The sequence below is a fragment of the Anomaloglossus baeobatrachus genome, chromosome 6, assembly GCF_048569485.1.
Source record: "Anomaloglossus baeobatrachus isolate aAnoBae1 chromosome 6, aAnoBae1.hap1, whole genome shotgun sequence".
NCBI lineage: Eukaryota > Metazoa > Chordata > Amphibia > Anura > Aromobatidae > Anomaloglossus > Anomaloglossus baeobatrachus.
The window spans coordinates 520,844,186-520,856,805 of NC_134358.1; the positions used below are offsets into that span (position 1 = coordinate 520,844,186).

At 51.1% G+C, this 12,620-nt stretch overlaps 1 protein-coding gene across 1 annotated transcript in view; it reads left to right on the forward strand.

The window, feature by feature from the left end:
* Window positions 1-1,438: 1,438 nt before the first annotated feature.
* The window catches only part of KIF5B (kinesin family member 5B), a 125,510-nt gene continuing 114,328 nt past the window's right edge, over window positions 1,439-12,620 (forward strand). The window contains exon 1 of the mRNA XM_075315489.1: window positions 1,439-1,812. Within this exon, the coding sequence (XP_075171604.1) occupies window positions 1,687-1,812 (126 nt within the window). The 5' untranslated portion in view covers window positions 1,439-1,686. The remainder of the gene's footprint in view (window positions 1,813-12,620) is intronic.

A 12,620-nucleotide genomic window follows, 5' to 3' on the forward strand; every position in this document is an offset into this window, starting at 1 on the left:
GGAGAGAAGTAACGGGAGTATGGCTTCTTTTTGTATTTTGAAACATTATAACAGTTACTTTCATCATATTTTTATTCCTATCCAGACCCCAATCAGTTTAGCCAGGAGGCCAAATCTGCCCTGTAACTGGGGTCAATATGCCAACCTCAGTAACAGGGGAAATCAGCAACAGGGAGAATTTATTTAAATGTTGAAGTTGCTCCACTTCCCCTGCATAAGGCTGGTTTATGGGGGACAATGTGTCACATAAATAAACAAGAGACATGAAAAAAAAAAACAAAAACGTGTCTGATTGATAAACATGGAACGCGATTTATAATGTCCTTTGAGGTCGTAAAACAATAAAAAATAACAATGCTAATAAAAAATAGACACGTATTTGTTTTTTTTCTCATTAGAATTTTCTACAATATTGGTACAAAATAAAAAAAATATAAATATAAAGATGGTATAAAATTAGGCCCTGTGTATCACCAAAAAAGAGGGGAAAAACATTTAGATATCCAAAGAAGAAACTCTAGGGTTCTTAAAACTGCATGTACGAAAAATAAATGTGCCTGGTGAAGAAAAACAACAAGAAAGAAAGAGAAAAAGAAAGAGAGAAAGAGAGAGAGAAAAATAAAGAAAAGACAGAGAGAGAGAGAGAGAAAAAGAAAGAGAGAAAGAGAGAGAGAAAGAGCGAGAAAGAGAGAAAAAGAAAGAGAAAAAGAAAGAGAGATAGAGAAAGACAGAGAGAGAAAAAGCAAGAGAAAAAGAGAAAGACAGAGAAAAAGAAAGAAAAAGAAAGAGAGAGAAAAAGAAAGAGAGAGAGAAAGACAGAGAGAGAAAAAAAGAAAGAAAAAGAAACAGAGAGAGAAAGAGAAAAAGAAAGAGAGAGAAAGAGAAAAAGAAAGAGAGAAAGAGAAAAAGAAAAAGAAAGAGCGATAGAGAGAGAAAGAGAGGAGAGAAAGATAGAAAGACCCATAAAAGCGGAAAATTCCTTTATTATATAAAGTCTAATAAGCCTTAGCCACGCCTTTTTGAAAACAACGCCCGTTTGCAATTTAAAGGCCCCTCCCAGGTCCCATCTCTGACGTATGAGTAACTTTCTCCTATGACACTATATAAAGTCTAGACAGAGTGAGAAATAACATCACACAGAATAAAGTCAAAAGCAGTCTTTCTTTTCCTATCAGCTTTTTTTCCTTCTTGTCTCCATCACAAGAGACATTTTATCGTAGTCTTATATAGCAACCTTAGCGACGCAGTGCTACAGTAAAATGGCGGCAGCCGCTCTCATAAAGCGGAGGATGGTGGGGACAGTTAGTACCATCCTGTCACTGCCTCTGTTGCTTGCAGTTGCTGGCCTCGCCCTCCCCGTCTGAGCGCTACAGACATGCGCAGTAAGCCTTAGGGCGAACCCTATGTGGGCGAACATGACGTCATTGGTAGTTAACCGCCGGCAGGAGAGGAGGAGCAGGGAGCGTCACCGCCGGCCTCCGCCATGGCTGCCATATTGGATGGGAAGTGAGGAGTCTCATTCCTCCGCCCACTGAGCTTGGTGGCGCAAGGACCGGGCCTGCAGAGAGGCGGCGGCAGGAGCTGTAGCCTGTTCGCCGTTTTGTGCGCTTCACCCGGTGCCCGCCGGACTATATTTTGCTGCCGTACACACGCCCCGGGCGTGAGGCGGAGGAGACAGCGGACAAGATGGCCGACCCGGCAGAGTGCAGCATCAAAGTGATGTGCCGCTTCAGGCCTCTGAACGACTCCGAGGTGGTGAGAGGGGACAAGTACGTGGCCAAGTTCCAGCAAGAGGACACGGTGGTGGTCGCGGTGAGTGCCCGAGACCGGAGCGGGGGCTGTGCCATCCACAACACTGGCCGAGAGTGGGAGCAGGGGCTGTGCCATCCACAAGACTGGCCGAGAGTGGGAGCAGGGGCTGTGCCATCCACAAGACTGGCCGAGAGTGGGAGCAGGGGCTGTGCACTGGCCGAGAGTGAGAGCGGGGGGCTGTGCCATCCACAAGACTGGCCGAGAGTGGGAGCAGGGGCTGTGCCATCCACAAGACTGGCCGAGAGTGGGAGCAGGGGCTGTGCACTGGCCGAGAGTGAGAGCGGGGGGCTGTGCCATCCACAAGACTGGCCGAGAGTGGGAGCAGGGGCTGTGCCATCCACAAGACTGGCCGAGAGTGGGAGCAGGGGCTGTGCCATCCCCAACCCTGGCCGAGAGTGGGAGCAGGGGCTGTGCCATCCCCAACCCTGGCCGAGAGTGGGAGCAGGGGCTGTGCCATCCACAAGACTGGCCGAGAGTGGGAGCAGGGGCTGTGCCATCCACAAGACTGGCCGAGAGTGGGAGCAGGGGCTGTGCACTGGCCGAGAGTGAGAGCGGGGGCTGTGCCATCCACAACACTGGCCGAGAGTGGGAGCAGGGGCCGTGCCATCCACAACACTGGCCGAGAGTGGGAGCGGGGGCTTTGCCATCCCCAACCCTGGCCGAGAGTGAGAGCGGGGGCCGTGCCGTCCACAACACTGGCCGAGAGTGGGAGCAGGGGCCGTGCCATCCACAACACTGGCCGACAGTGGGAGCGGGGGCTTTGCCATCCCCAACCCTGGCCGAGAGTGAGAGCGGGGGCCGTGCCGTCCACGACACTGGCCGAGAGTGAGAGCGGGGGCCGTGCCGTCCACGACACTGGCCGAGAGTGAGAGCGGGGGCCGTGCCGTCCACGACACTGGCCGAGAGTGAGAGCGGGGGCCGTGCCGTCCACGACACTGGCCGAGAGTGAGAGCGGGGGCCGTGCCGTCCACGACACTGGCCGAGAGTGAGAGCGGGGGCCGTGCCGTCCACGACACTGGCCGAGAGTGAGAGCGGGGGCCGTGCCGTCCACGACACTGGCCGAGAGTGAGAGCGGGGGCCGTGCCGTCCACGACACTGGCTGGCCGAGAGTGAGTGATAGCGGGGGCCGTGCCGTCCACGACACTGGCTGGCCGAGAGTGAGAGCGGGGGCCGTGCCGTCCACGACACTGGCCGAGAGTGAGAGCGGGGGCCGTGCCGTCCACGACACTGGCCGAGATCGGCAGCGAGCTGTCAGTGCTGTCCCTGAAGCCGCTGTACATGCCACCCCGGACCAGTGCCTCCTTTCCAGACTGGTGTGAGCTGGTCCTGTCCCTGGATACTATGGCTGATGCCACCTCTCGGGGCTATGAGCTGGTCCTCCCCTGGTTACTATGGCTGATGCCACCTCTCGGGGCTATGAGCTGGTCCCTGGTTACTATGGCTGATGCCACCTCTTGGGGCTATGAGCTGGTCCCTGGTTACTATGGCTGATGCCACCTCTCGGGGCTATGAGCTGGTCCTGTCCCTGGATACTATGGCTGATGCCACCTCTCGGGGCTATGAGCTGGTCCTGTCCCTGGATACTATGGCTGATGCCACCTCTCGGGGCTATGAGCTGGTCCTGTCCCTGGATACTATGGCTGATGCCACCTCTCGGGGCTATGAGCTGGTCCTCCCCTGGTTACTATGGCTGATGCCACCTCTCGGGGCTATGAGCTGGTCCTCCCCTGGTTACTATGGCTGATGCCACTTCTCGGGGCTATGAGCTGGTCCTCCCCTGGTTACTATGGCTGATGCCACCTCTCGGGGCTATGAGCTGGTCCTCCCCTGGTTACTATGGCTGATGCCACTTCTCGGGGCTATGAGCTGGTCCTCCCCTGGTCATGGCTGCAGTTATTCTTGGGTAGCTGCCATTTAGTGTCTACTGCCTGATATCACTGTGGCGTCTCGCTGTGGGATGTGCCCATCCAGATTGGCACTGTCTTGTGAAGATGTTCCTGACTGGCAGCTGTTCATCCTGTCACTAGATGCCACCTCTCTAGACTGGTACCCTGGGTGACATTCATGCTGTGCCCACTCTCTACTTTAGATTATGTCCCTGTGTGCTGTAGACTGGCATCAATGTGAAATTTGATTGCTGTTTCTGTTTTGTGCCACTTGAAACTGGCATGAGGGCACTTGTGCTTGGTGATTTCGGTTTCTATGGTGTGTGGGCTGTGAGGGGGTGGGTGACGGGGTGTTACACTTGCTTTTGGAGTGGTCCTGACAGCGGTGGGTTATGAGTGGGCAGATCCTGACTGCTGGACACCCATGACACTTTTTTTTCCACTGTCCCTGTGCCTTATGCTGGCATCATTCACGAGAGCTGAATCCAAGTGCTGAGCCCAAACACTGCCCATTGTCGGTGCCAGCCTGGTCTCTGGACTCGTTTTCTAGTCATTTGCTGATGTGTGTTCTGCCGGATAACAATCCTTTGCTCTTGCTGCTTGTGTTGTGACTTGTGCGATCACCAGAAGATCCTCCACTTAGGCTATGTGTCCACGGTAGAATGTACCTGCGGATTTTTCTGCCTGAAAATCCGCGACTTTCGCGGCAAATCCGCACCCGCGGATTTGCCGCGGATTTACCATGGATTTGCCGCGGATTTTGATGCGGATTTTTTTTTTGTTTTTCCCCATTCAAAACCAAAAATCCGCACCAAATCTGCACCAAACAATTGACATGCTGCAGATTTTTCCGGATCAAAATCCGCGGCAAATCCGCAGCGGAAAAATCCGCAGCATGGACACAGCATTTCCAAAATGCCATTGAAATGGCTTGGAAGTGCCGCTGCTGCAGATTTTCGGGAAATCCGCGGCAAATCCGCGGCAAAATCCGCAGCGTGGGCACATAGCCTTACTGCAGTCACTGATGACCGGGCCATAATCTTCCCAAATTTACCCAATCCAGCCATGGTGTGAATGCTCCATTTTTCTATGAAAATGGATTAAACCTAAATTCTGCAGTCAGGGGCTGAACTTATTCTACTGTTCTCTGCAATGAGCAACTATTTTTTTTTTTTTTTTTTTTTTTGTATTATATCCAAGAAACCTGCATTTTCTACAATTTGAAGTTCCCGTGACTGCGATTATTATTTGCTCCTTTAGAAGATTTGCATATTTGATTAAGTGGCCGCTTTAAAGGGATTGTCTGGTATTTTCCAGTAGTCTGGTTCCATGCACTGTCTCTCCAGTGGTTTTCACTAGTCCAGCATTTACCTGAGTGTGGCAGCCAATCCTTGGCCTCCTCTACTGTACATGCTGCGATCAGTGTTTGACAGCAGTGGTCACGAATCACGGTCCAAATGTTAACCATAGTTCTCTAGCTGTTGTGGTTCAAGGTGCGCTGTAGACTAGTTGGACAGGCGGACCCCCAGCGTCTTCTACCAGCCCCCTCCTCTTGAGTGATAAGGCTCTCCCTATAGGCCCCCGAAGGGCAGTGGGCAGAGTCCAGGGCAGTGGATATGGAGAAGCCGCCAGAGACACCTGTCAGTCTGGGGCAACGGGCGGGGGGAAGCCGCCAGAGACACCTGTCAGTCTGGGGCAACGGGCGGGGGGAAGCCGCCAGAGACACCTGTCAGTCTGGGGCAGCGGGCGGGGGGAAGCCGCCAGAGACACCTGTCAGTCTGGGGCAGCGGGCGGGGGGAAGCCGCCAGAGACACCTGTCAGTCTGGGGCAGCGGGCGGGGGGAAGCCGCCAGAGACACCTGTCAGTCTGGGGCAGCGGGCGGGGGGAAGCCGCCAGAGACACCTGTCAGTCTGGGGCAGCGGGCGGGGGGAAGCCGCCAGAGACACCTGTCAGTCTGGGGCAGCGGGCGGGGGGAAGCCGCCAGAGACACCTGTCAGTCTGGGGCAGCGGGCGGGGGGAAGCCGCCAGAGACACCTGTCAGTCTGGGGCAGCGGGCGGGGGGAAGCCGCCAGAGACACCTGTCAGTCTGGGGCAGCGGGCGGGGGGAAGCCGCCAGAGACACCTGTCAGTCTGGGGCAGCGGGCGGGGGGAAGCCGCCAGAGACACCTGTCAGTCTGGGGCAGCGGGCGGGGGGAAGCCGCCAGAGACACCTGTCAGTCTGGGGCAGCGGGCGGGGGGAAGCTGCCCGAGACACCTGTCAGTCTGGGGCAGCGGGCGGGGGGAAGCTGCCCGAGACAGCTGTCAGTCCGGGGCAGGGGGAAGCTGCCTGAGATGGCTGTCAGTCCGGGGCAGCGGGCGGGGGGAAGCCGTCAGAGACCCTCCTGTCTGACTAGTCTCCCCTTGGCCTCTGTCCCTGGTGGCTATTACTGTTTAGCACTGACTCACCACAGCGGTTCAGAGTTAAACATATTTGGCTGAAATCATGCAGCCAGTATCTGAGCTGCCCGTTGCACGGGCAGCGTTTGTCAGCTATCGTTCAGTATAGCCCCACCCCCACCATTGATTGTCAGCTTTCTGCCTATGTACAGTGTACACAAAAAGCTGCCAATCAGTGGTATGGCCGGGGTTATACAGAATTCTGCATTCGGAGAACTGGAAGGTCCACAGCACAGAAAACCTTTTTTCTTTTCTCAAAGTACATCAAGCAGCCCAGTAAGTGACACCTCTGGAATCAGGGTCTCTCTGAGTGCTTCTTGCAGTCCTCTATAGCTGTAGACAGTATACACAGCAGGGGAGCACACGGCTGCAGATCTCTGGGTCCGTCCACCATCCCGCAGTGTGAACACAGGGGCCAGTCGTACAGTATGTTAGTGTTTTAGTTGTGCTGCTCAGATCTGTCCATGTATAACAGAAGCTCGGTACATGAAGCCCTATAAATCTGTGCTGTGATCATGTGGCAGTGCCCTGGGTATGTAATAATGGATGGCATACTCTGCTTGCCGGTCTTTCTCTGCGGGCAGAAGACAATGAGCAGATATGGATAAATTCTTTATCTTCTGGGTTTTGCCACAAAGGATATTGTCTGCTCTTAGGAAGAACACATTGTGCTTGATCTGGCAGAGAGCGTGCGGCCGAGCCCAGATGTTCTCTGCTTCTGGTTACTGTGTGATCAGACGCTGCGGCCTGTGCAATGTCGCTATAACAGGCGGCTTCTATCAGATCTGTCATCCTGGTGAGGTCAGGCGAGTGGCCTCTTCATCAGATGACGGACATGACGCCTCCTGCCATCTAGGACTTGTTGTTGCTGGTGGTTTGGAGCCGCGGTCACCTGTGGGATTTTCTGCTCCCTCCTGTATACAGTGTGACAGCAGATATCTCATACCTGGGTGTGCTCGTCCTCGTTAGTCATCTCTCTCATCTCGCTTATTATTGTAGAGTCACTGTGATCTGCCAGACCGGGCGGCTTTACCACTCATAAAAATGAAGCATAATTGCGGTCTTATGTTTGCTGTCAGTGAATAGAAAATATAATTTGCAGCCTCTGGATGTAAACCATGCAGGCCTAATGCTTCTCACAGCTGAGGGGTTGCTGCAGTTGCATCCAGACCATCACCTGTCATTTAAATACATAAAGTACTCATAACATTAAGGCCTCCTTCACACATCCGTGTCTCCGGTCCATTTTCACACGTACCGAAGACAGACACATGTAGAACCATTAAAATCAGGTGGGTTTACGCACATGTGCATTTTCTGCCATGCAGTGTGTGTGTGTGTGTGTGTGTGTGTGTGTGTGTGCGCTCCACACATAGACATGTCCGTTTTCCTTCTGGTAGCATGGGTGTCACACAGACCGCACGGATGTGCTCCGTGTGACATCAGTGTGACACATACCAGAGAAAACACGTGTCTGTAAAATAAATTGAATTTCTATACTCCCCTTCTCCAGCGCTGCTGTCTGTCGCTGCTGTCACTTGCTTCCGACCCCAACTCATTATGCTCATGGCATATTCACTGCACCGAGGACCGGAAGCAGCTGCAGCGGGGAGTCGGCAGGGCCGGAGATCGTAGATCAGCACCACGGACAGCAACGTCGGGGACAGGTGAGCAGAAAGTACCTGTTCTCCGTGTGTTATCACGGATAGCACACGGAGAACACACGTGTGCTAAAATCACGGCACACGGAGGGCAATACGCACCTCTTACCCGTCCATGCAAAACGTGCGTGGTTTTCACAGACGCGTGAAAGAGACCTAAGGCTGTGTACCCACCGTGCGGTTTTGCCAGCAAAGTCTGACAATTCTGAAGTGCTATGCACACTTCCAGGATTTTTTCCTTTCCGGTTTTTGTGGCAGAATGTCAATTCTTTGTGTTTTCACCATTGAAAGGAATGAAAAAATGCGGCGCAAATCGCGGCAAAATTTTTTTTTTTTTCCTGCCAGAATATGCAGATTGTCTGTAACCAAATCTGCAACGTGTGCACATAACCTAATCATTCTGCATCCGGAGGTGATGGACGCTGATGAAGACACATGCACACGTACCTGATGATTGTGACCTCGTCCTCACAGATGTGTAGACGTCACTGGCACCGTTCCCTCCTGATGTGGAAGCAAGCTGAGCCGGACAATCCCCTTTTACCCTGTGATGGGTGAAGTGAATAACATGCATCTTGTCACAATCGCTCTTGTCCAGGGGTAGGATTTTAACTTTCATGGGTGGCACGGTGGCTCAGTGGTTAGCATTGCAGTCTTGCAGCGCTGGGATCCTGGGTTCAAATCCTACCAAGGACACCATCTGCAAGGAGTTTGTATGTTCTCCCTGTGTTTGTGTGGGTTTCCTCCGGGTTCTCCGGTTTCCTCCCACACTTGAAAGACATACAGACAGGGACTCTAGATTGTGAGCCCCAATGGGGAAAGTGTTGCCAATGTATGTAAAGTGCTGTGGAATTAATAGCGCTATATAAAGGAATAAAATTATTATTGCTTGATGAGTTTGGCGCACATTTTGGTACTTTTAGCTACTTCTCACAGTGCCATGCTGACTCATGTCCACCTCGTAAATGTCTACAGTGGCCACTTGAGTATTTCAAATGAAGGAATAGAAGAAGGCGGCCGGGACCAGTGAATAATACTTTCTACATCATGTAGATTGCCCCATGCTTAGGCATCACTTATCTGGATTGGAGGTGGCACCAAGATGAAATCTGGGAATCATGGCTGGTGGAGGCTTTATGATGGGGTATTTTTTGCTTGGAGACTTTTTGTCCTCTGGATGTTAATTTGACATTCACCACCCGCTCAAAGGGATTGTCTGGTCTTTTGTTAAGTCACTTACTCTGTTACTGCAGGCTCCTGAATCCTCGCAGCGCACGCTGTCAGGATTGTCGGGTGTCTGCGATTTGAGCAGGTGGTTATGTGATTTGCACACTTCTGGCCACATTGCGACTAGACGTGCACTACACTTGCATTGAGCTAGGCTGCACACGTCTAGTAGGAATGTGGCTGTAATTATGCAGACTGCCTGCGCTCATTACAGACTTGGAGAACCCTGACTGTGTGCGGTCAGTGGATTCAGAATTCTGCTGTCACATAGAGCAAGCACAGACTTTTAGCAAAACTTCAGACAACCCTTTTAAAGGGGATTTCCACCATTTGGATAACCCCTTCTCCTTCCACATATTTCCACCAATTTAAAATAACACCTTTACGTAGCTCCGTTGGTGGCACCGTTCCAGCGCTGGCGTTCCCTGGGACTCGTGAGGTTGTGATGTCATTGAGCTCTGCGCCCAATCGCCACAGTCTCAGCGGCAGCTCCCACATCGTGTTAACTACAGAGAGAGAATCCGGCAGTGATTGGGTGTGGGGCTCGCATGACATCACAACCTCACGTGAGCCCCAGGGAACACGAGCGCAGCAATGGCGCCACCCCTGGAGGGGAGTATAGGCTCATTAATTTTAACTGGGGGAAATATTTAATGAAAAGGAGCTCTCCTAGTAGTGGATACCTGAACAAAGTGCCCCGCCGAATGACAGTGCCCTCCGTCTGCAGTGTTCCTCGGAAGTGGATTGAGGAAGAAAAGTTAAGTATTGACTTATTTCCAAGGTTCCTAGATCTCAATGCAATTGATCATGTGTGCTGGGGAAAAAGAAATACGATGCATGGAGGCCACAACCAGCAATATCACAACTCTGCGGAGCTACTGCTAAAGCTTTAGAGATGGATACCACAGGACACCTACAGAGGTTTTGTGGGGTCAGGGCCTTTAATGGGTTTGAGTTGTTTTGGTGGCAAAAGAGGATTCTAAACAATATTAGGGGATTTTAATGATGGATTTTATTTAAAAGCGCTCATCTGTATTCGTGGTTAGGCACATTATCCAATTCTAGCAGTCAGATTGAGGGTTAATTTTCCATAGTTTTCTCATTGGATTATTATATATGGAAAAAGATTATTCTTCTGCAATAACATTTGTCATACTTGTATCTCCAAAGTGATAGTGGTGTGGAAAATCTCCTTTCCACTGTTGCATTTTTTTTTTGTTTTAATTTTATTTTTATTAGATCAGATGAGCTGCCTAAATGGTATTAAGTGTGATATCTTTAGGTGCGTTCCTGATTGACCATTTAAAGGGAACCAACGACCAGGATTTTGCTACGTGAAGTAAAGGCAGTGACATCCAGGCACTAGGGTGCTGAATCCAGGCATACCTTTTATTGAAAGATCTGATGCTGGATTGCAAAAGTATCTGTAATCAAAGTTACAGAAATGCCCTGCACCTTTTGAGTCACGTGTGCATTGGGGGTGGGCCTATGTGGGGTCTGGTCCTCTGTGTATATTTCTCCTGGCTAGCCCCCTGTTCTTTAAACATCACACCACTCCACCATTGCTTCTGTTGTTGGTGTGGGTGCGTTGCCACAGTAATGATGTCTTTATTAAAAAGGCGCCGGAGTCTGCCCATGCACGTACTGTGATCTCCGGCGCCGTTTTATTGAAGATACTGTGGAGAAGACTGAGTGGCATCGGCACGTGCGCAGATTTATTTATTTTTTTTAAACATCTGCACACGCGTGTCTGCCGCTCATAGTCTTCTCTGCAGTGTTTTCCATAAAATGGCGCCAGAGATTGCAGTATGCACTTACTCCGGCACCATTTTAATGAAGACTACATTACTGTGGCAATGCTCACGCACCGCTAACAGCAGCAATGGTGGCTTGGTGTAATATTTAATAAAAAGGGAGCGTACCATAGAGGACGCTTGGAGGACCCAACCCACAAAGGCCTGCACCTCTGCACATGTAAATCAAAGGTGCAGTGCATTACTTGAACTTTGATCACAGATATTTCATCAACCAAGCATTCGCTCTTTCAATAAAAGGTATGCCTGGATTCAGCATTTTAGTGCCAGTATGGCACTGCCTTTACTTCATATAGCAAAATCCTAATGGTTGGTTCCCTTTAAGGGGCGTCATGGCTAACTCAGGTGGGGCGCACTCAGATGCTGCCAGCATTAGTGGAGCACAGAGGCACTGAAGCGAGGTACCAGATCCTGCGATCGGCCAGCTTCAGCAGAGCTTCCAATCATGTGCTTGTTGCCTAGGAGACCAGCCACCACTGATGCACTCCATAGGTGTCCGGTAACGTTGGCAATGAGTAGGATAGAACTAAAAAGCCCTCCTTTTTGAGAACTGCGAGGATTCTTATTAATTGGTTGATTTTTCAATTTGCTTGTTTTTACAAGTACTTTTCAATTTTACTTATTTAACTGGATGAGGCACCCCTTCAAATGAGATTAACTCAGAAGCTTCGGGTCAGGTATGTGCATGTACCACCTTTATGAGCTCCATGACAAGTGTCTGTGCCTTGTTTTGGTGCCTCCCGTCTGGTGACAGCGATCAGTCCTCTCAATAGAAATGCACAGTGATTTGTCCCATGCAGTGTATAATCACCACCTGCAGTAATTGTACTGGGCCAGCAGCCGAAGCGGACGTGTACTCTGGATGCACCTTATTTTATTTGTAGAGCACCATTGATTCCATGGTTGCTGTACATGAGAAGGGGTCTCATACACAATACAGATAAATTACAGTATACAGACTGGTTCAGAGATGAGAGGGCCCTGCCCTTGCCGACTTAAGGCTACTTTACACACTACGATATCGGTCCCGATATCGCTAGCGTGCGTACCCGCCCCCATCTGTTGCGCGATACGGGCATATCGCTGTCCGTGCCGCACAACATCGCCCAGAGCCATCACACATACTTACCTGTCCGGCGACGTCGCTGTGACCGGCGAACTGCCTCCTTTCTAAGGGGGGCGGTCCATGCGGCGTCACAGCGACGTCACTGAACCGCCGCCCAATTGCGGAGGGGTGGAGATGAGCGGGACGTAACATCCCGCCCACCTTCTTCCTTCTGCATAGCAGCCGGGAGGCAGGTAAGGAGAGCTTCCTCGTTCCTGCGGCGTCACACGGAGCGATGTGTGCTGCCGCAGGAACGAGGAACAACTTCGTTACTGCTGCAGTAACGATTTTTAAGAATGGACCCCCATGTCGCCGATTTAGCGATTTTGCACGTTTTTGCAACGATGCAAAATCGCTTATCGGTGTCACACGCAACGGCATCGCTAATGCGGCCGGATGTGCGTCACAAATTCCGTGACCCCAACGACTCCGCATTAGCGATGTCGCAGCGTGTAAAGCCCGCTTTAGACTACATTCCTCTGATCAAACTATGTGCAAGAAATTATAAAAAATAAGAAATCTTTACTTAAGCCCTGTTATTTTCAAGGTATTTTTCCTCCTCCCCCTAAATTTTTATATTCATTAGCTCAAAAAAGAGCAAAATTTTTGACAGAATATAAATCCGTTTTATAGAACTGAGATTGGAGAAGTTTAACAGATGGAAGAGTGATCTGCCAAG